The sequence below is a fragment of the Gymnoscopelus microlampas genome, assembly GCF_963454915.1.
Source record: "Gymnoscopelus microlampas genome assembly, chromosome: 19".
In the NCBI taxonomy this organism is placed as follows: domain Eukaryota; kingdom Metazoa; phylum Chordata; class Actinopteri; order Myctophiformes; family Myctophidae; genus Gymnoscopelus; species Gymnoscopelus microlampas.
Window position 1 is genome coordinate 17,648,739 of NC_139956.1, and position 5,198 is coordinate 17,653,936.

General features: G+C 44.6%; 1 protein-coding gene across 1 annotated transcript; it reads left to right on the forward strand.

Annotated features, from left to right (window-relative positions):
- Positions 1-415: 415 nt before the first annotated feature.
- Positions 416-2,641, forward strand: LOC311034397 (cullin-2-like; the record flags this gene model as incomplete). Its single annotated transcript, XM_084042278.1, has 1 exon — positions 416-2,641. The coding sequence occupies one exon, from the start codon at positions 416-418 to the stop codon at positions 2,639-2,641; it is 2,226 nt and encodes a 741-aa protein (XP_083898404.1).
- Positions 2,642-5,198: the final 2,557 nt, after the last annotated feature.

Consider the following 5,198-nt stretch of genomic DNA (forward strand, 5'->3'; position numbering starts at 1 on the left):
AAATTTTGCCCATTTAGTCCAATCTCCCCCCACAACAGGGCGTGGTGTTCATGATGCTGCACTGGGGTGCAATACGTTAGTCTGACAGCGCATTCCTCCGACAGCGCATGCCTCCGACGTTTCCAATACTAACCCTATACCAAACCCGAACCCTAACCCTTACCCGCACGCGGATGCCACATAGTCGGAGAAATGGAATGTCGGATTAACGTATGCCTCCCGCTGCACTGATGCAAAAGTGACGTATATGGGTCATATGTCACTGCGTAGGCCTGTATATATAATCTTGCAACAGGAAGCTCGGTTGCGATCAGCAGGTATCTGATAGTCGTAGCTCAAACTCTTGGAGGATAGCAGAGTTCTGAAGAGATAGGAAATTTCACGTCAATTAAGTCAATTATCCCCCAGAGTCACAATGTCCGGCTTGAAGCCCCGGGCGGTCGATTTTGGAGAGGCATGGAACGGCCTACTACCGACAATCAAGGCGGTTCTGAAGTTGGACATACCCGTGACCAAAGAAACATGGAATAACGCCATGCATGACATTTATGCTATGTGTTGTTCATCCCCCAATCCCCTGGGTTCAAAGTTATACACAGAGACGAAGGCGCATCTGGAAAAATATGTCAAGCATTTGTCCAAGGAGGCAAAGGAGGCAAATGACATGCTAGAGATGTACCACAAGCACTGGGAAAACTACGGCAAGGGCGTAGTTTTCTTGAACTCCTTATACAACTTTCTCAACATTACGAAGGTAGCGGAGGAGGATGACCACAAGGGGGAAATGAAGGATATTGGAGAGCTGGGGTTAGACATATGGAAGAGTGAGTTGATGGATCCTTTGGTCAACAAAAACAACCTGATAGAGCATTTGCTCAGTAAAATCAAAAATGACCATTGCGGCGAGGACACCAATCAGAAAGTAATTCACAGCATCGTCAACTCCTTTGTAGATGTTGAAAAGTACAGGAAGTACCCGCTGAAGTATTATCAGGACAAATTCGAGCAACCATTTCTGACAACGACCGGGATTTCAACTGGGACTTACAAACAGGAAGCCTCCAATCTACTGCAAGAGTGCAACTGTTCACAGTATATGGAAAAGATTGTACAGCGGTTGAAAGAAGAGCAGGTGCGATGTCGGAAGTACCTGCACACCAGCTCCCACGACAAAGTTATGAAAGAATGCCGGCAGAAGATGGTGACCGACCACGTAGATGTCATCCTTGGGGAATGTCAGAGCATCATCCGGCAAGAAAAGACGGATGACATTGCCAACATGTACATCCTACTGACGGCTATAAATGAAGGTGGTGGTCCACCTTCATACCTTCCCATGGTCCAGGAGCTGCAGGCCCATATCCGAGATGAAGGCCTCCGTGCCATTAGTAACCTCTCTCAGGAAAATATGCCAACCCACTTTGTCGAGTCTGTGCTGGAGGTTTACGATAAATTTGCCCAGCTCATTAACACAATTCTGGGCGGGGATCGGCTATTCTTCGGAGCACTTGATAAGGCTTTGACGCATGTGGTCAACCACAAGGAAGACAATTCTATCTGCAAAGCTCCTGAACTACTGGCCAAGTACAGTGACATTCTGCTGAAGAAGTCTGCAAAGGGAAGGTCGGAGAGTGAGGTGGATGACAAACTGAACAGCTTAATCACAGTGTTCAAGTACATTGATGACAAGGATGTCTTTCAGAAGTTTTACACCAGAATGCTAGCAAAGCGGTTAATACATGACCTGTCATTGTCGATGGACTCAGAAGAATCCATGATCAACAAACTGAAGGTAGCGTGTGGCTTTGAGTTCACTAGCAAGCTCCACAGAATGTACACGGACATGACTGTGAGCGCCGACCACAACACCAGTTTCAATGACGAAATGAAAAAAAAACATGCGGCAGAACAACTGGGCATCAGCTTCCAAATCTACGTATTACAGGCCGGAGCCTGGCCCCTCACACACGTCCCCTCCAAACTCTCCGTCCCTCAAGAATTAGAGAAGAGTGTACGGATGTTTGAGGCGTTCTATAATGGGAAATTCAGTGGTAGAAAGTTGACCTGGCTGCACAATTTCTGCACAGGTGACGTCAAGATGAACTACTTGTCCAAGCCCTATGTGGCCTCAGTGACCACATACCAGATGGCTGTGCTGCTGGCCTTCAACAACAGCAAAACGGTCGCCTACAAAGAGCTTCTGAACAACACCGAGATGAATGAGAAGGAGCTACAGAAGACGATCACGTCCCTTTTGCAAATCAAGTTGCTCAACCATCACTCACAAAAGGAGGAAATAGAGGCAGAGTCCACGTTTTCATTGAATATGGACTTCTCCAGCAAAAGGACAAAGTTCAAGATCACGATATCAATGCAGAAGGACACGCCGCAAGAGGTGGAGCAGACGAGGAGTGCCATAGACGAGGACCGCAAAATGTATTTACAAGCTGCTATAGTGAGGATCATGAAGACCCGCAAGGTGCTGCGACACAACGCCCTCATTCAAGAGGTCATCAACCAGGCCAAAGCCAGATTCAACCCCAATGTCAGCATGATCAAGAAGTGCATCGAGGTACTCATCGACAAGGAGTACCTCGAGCGCAGCCAGAACTCAGCAGATGAGTACAGCTACGTAGCGTGAAAATATGAAGGGCCATGAGCCTCCAATCCCACCCATTAATTGACTGACTGATCGACAGGGTGGCCTGTACAAGGTAAAAAAGACAACAACAACAAACAAACATAAAGAAGAACAGGCTACATCTTATGTTTAGTATTGGCGTGCTGCCATCAACGGACTGACCCTGGACTTGTCTCTTTCATCTCCGGATAGCAGCAAAAGGGGGAAAGGGTTACAGAGTTGTGTGTTTTGTGTCAATGAAAAAAACGTAAAATGCCTATAGTTACTGAAGGGGGAAGAGCAGATAAATGCATTAGTCTAACTTAACCAAAAGAAGACCAAAAAAAGAATAAAAGAGGAGGGAGGGCTGTGAGAGTGATTTAAAATGATTTATCTTTACGGCATGGAAGCTGTTAGCTGTCCATAACGGCATTCGTCTGGTATGTCCCTTGTATGACTGACAGATGTCATTGATAATGTGAACACCCTCCGCCCAATTTGTACGATGTGGTACAGACGAGCCATCTAGAAGAGCGTTCATATGTCTGTATGGCTGTCCACATCTTTTTTTCCCCCAATATGTTTCACATTTTGTGAATTCAGAAGTCCAGACCCATCGTTTCGCCAATCCATCAATCAGTCTTGCAGTTCCAGACATCAACATAACATCAGAGATCTACAGGTAAGCCAGGCTGTTACAGTCTCTCTGCTTTTAAATATGCTGAGTTTAGACAATCTACTCTAAGCTGAAGTTGTCTCTCTGTCCTTTAATCATGCCCACACCCCAGGTCAGATTGGGCTGACACTTTACATAACAGTATGTAATCTAGGGAAGGTTATGATCAACTTTTTGAAATGTTTTATATTGTAATATTAAAAATATGTGGACTCACTGGAAGACATAATGGACAGGCTTAGCCTTTGCCAAAAATATGGGATGCCTGACATTACTATACTGATGTCACATACTGACCTCCAAGTACTTTGTGCCTTGTTCACCTGAACGAAAAATGGCGGGAACCCAGCCAGTATTCTAATACAACTAGTGTACCCTGACTGCTGTATATATCTATACTTACATTTTTTTTCAATAATTGTCAATAATTTGCTGAGACAGGTGTCTCAGAACAGATAGCAGAAGACGAGGCTAGGGGGCAAAGTGGTGAGGAAGAAGGTAGAGACATCGTAGAGCAGCGTTATGACGGTGGTCTTTTTTTTTTCCAACCAAGATACCACAACCGTGTTCAGATGCCATTGTGGCAGCTCCAGTTACACTGCATTTAGTTTTGTTACATCAAATTCACCGGTTTTATGATATACTATCCAGCTCCTTGCCGTGGCTGGTGGAGATGAGGACAATAACAACAGCGGTGCGCCTCAAGGGAGTGAAAAGGGTAAAACGGGGAGATGGGCAGGAGCCTGTAGTTGGATGATATTGTGGCCATGATTAAATTGAGCACTTGCTTTGACAGAAGAGTCAAAAGAAAACGGACAGGAAGACTGTCTTTTAACAAACAACTGGTGTAATCCACAGGAGAAAACCCTCTCGTGCTGGTGGTCGCCTGACCTGGAACATCTGACGAGCATGTGTCGTCCACTACCTTCCTTGAGAGTTTTCCTCGGATATCTTTACGACTTCCATTACACCACATGCGGCTCTGTCAAGTGTTGCACAACATGCTAAGTGTACAGACCAAGCATCCAGACGCCGCGCTCATGACCTTAAAATATATAAAGATAATAATTCCACTTTAACTTTTACTAACTTTATGTAAGATAAGAAGCGGTTCAAGAGAGTTATGTTGGCGTATAATACTGGAGGTGGTAAAAATAGTAAAAGCGAAGAGAGAGAACCCAAAATTAACTGATTGGTTCAATACCGGTATGGTTCCTTTTGGATCCCCGACTTCATGTGGCCCATCTATGCCAGTCGTCTAAGACATATCTATAATGTATGACTCCCTATTTAGGCTGATCAACATGCACTTCGTGTCTAGCCGATGATGCCATCTGTGCCCAAATATGGACTCTCCGAGCCCCATTGACTTTCATTATAAAAATTATAAAAAAGTTTTAGAACACAATGTGAAAAGAAATGAATGGGCCTTAGTGCCAATATGGTGAAATTTGGCATTGATACAGCGGTCTGCGAAGTTATAAAAATATTATTACTTCTAGACATTGGGGTTACATTTTCTGTCTGTGGTGACAACCAATTTTTTTTTTACCAAGCACATTGCATTGACAGGTCAGGTGGTACACGTTGTCTAATCAACAAGGGACAGGTGAAGGTAATTGAAATGAGTCACACCAAATCTAAAGAATGGGGGCATGCCAAACTTGGAGGCACATTTAAAAGTATATAAAGAGTTGGTACAACGTAAGTTCAGGAGGAAGACTACGCCTTCAAACAATAAGATTCTTTATTGTTATTCACCCCGCTTTCCCCTCACTCTACTCCCATGCTCCATTCTCCATTCCTGGTTAACACACCTTGATCAATCACCATGGTAACCGAAATCAACTCCTCCAACTCGCATGACAACAACTCCCTCAACTTCTCCCCTTTCACCAATAA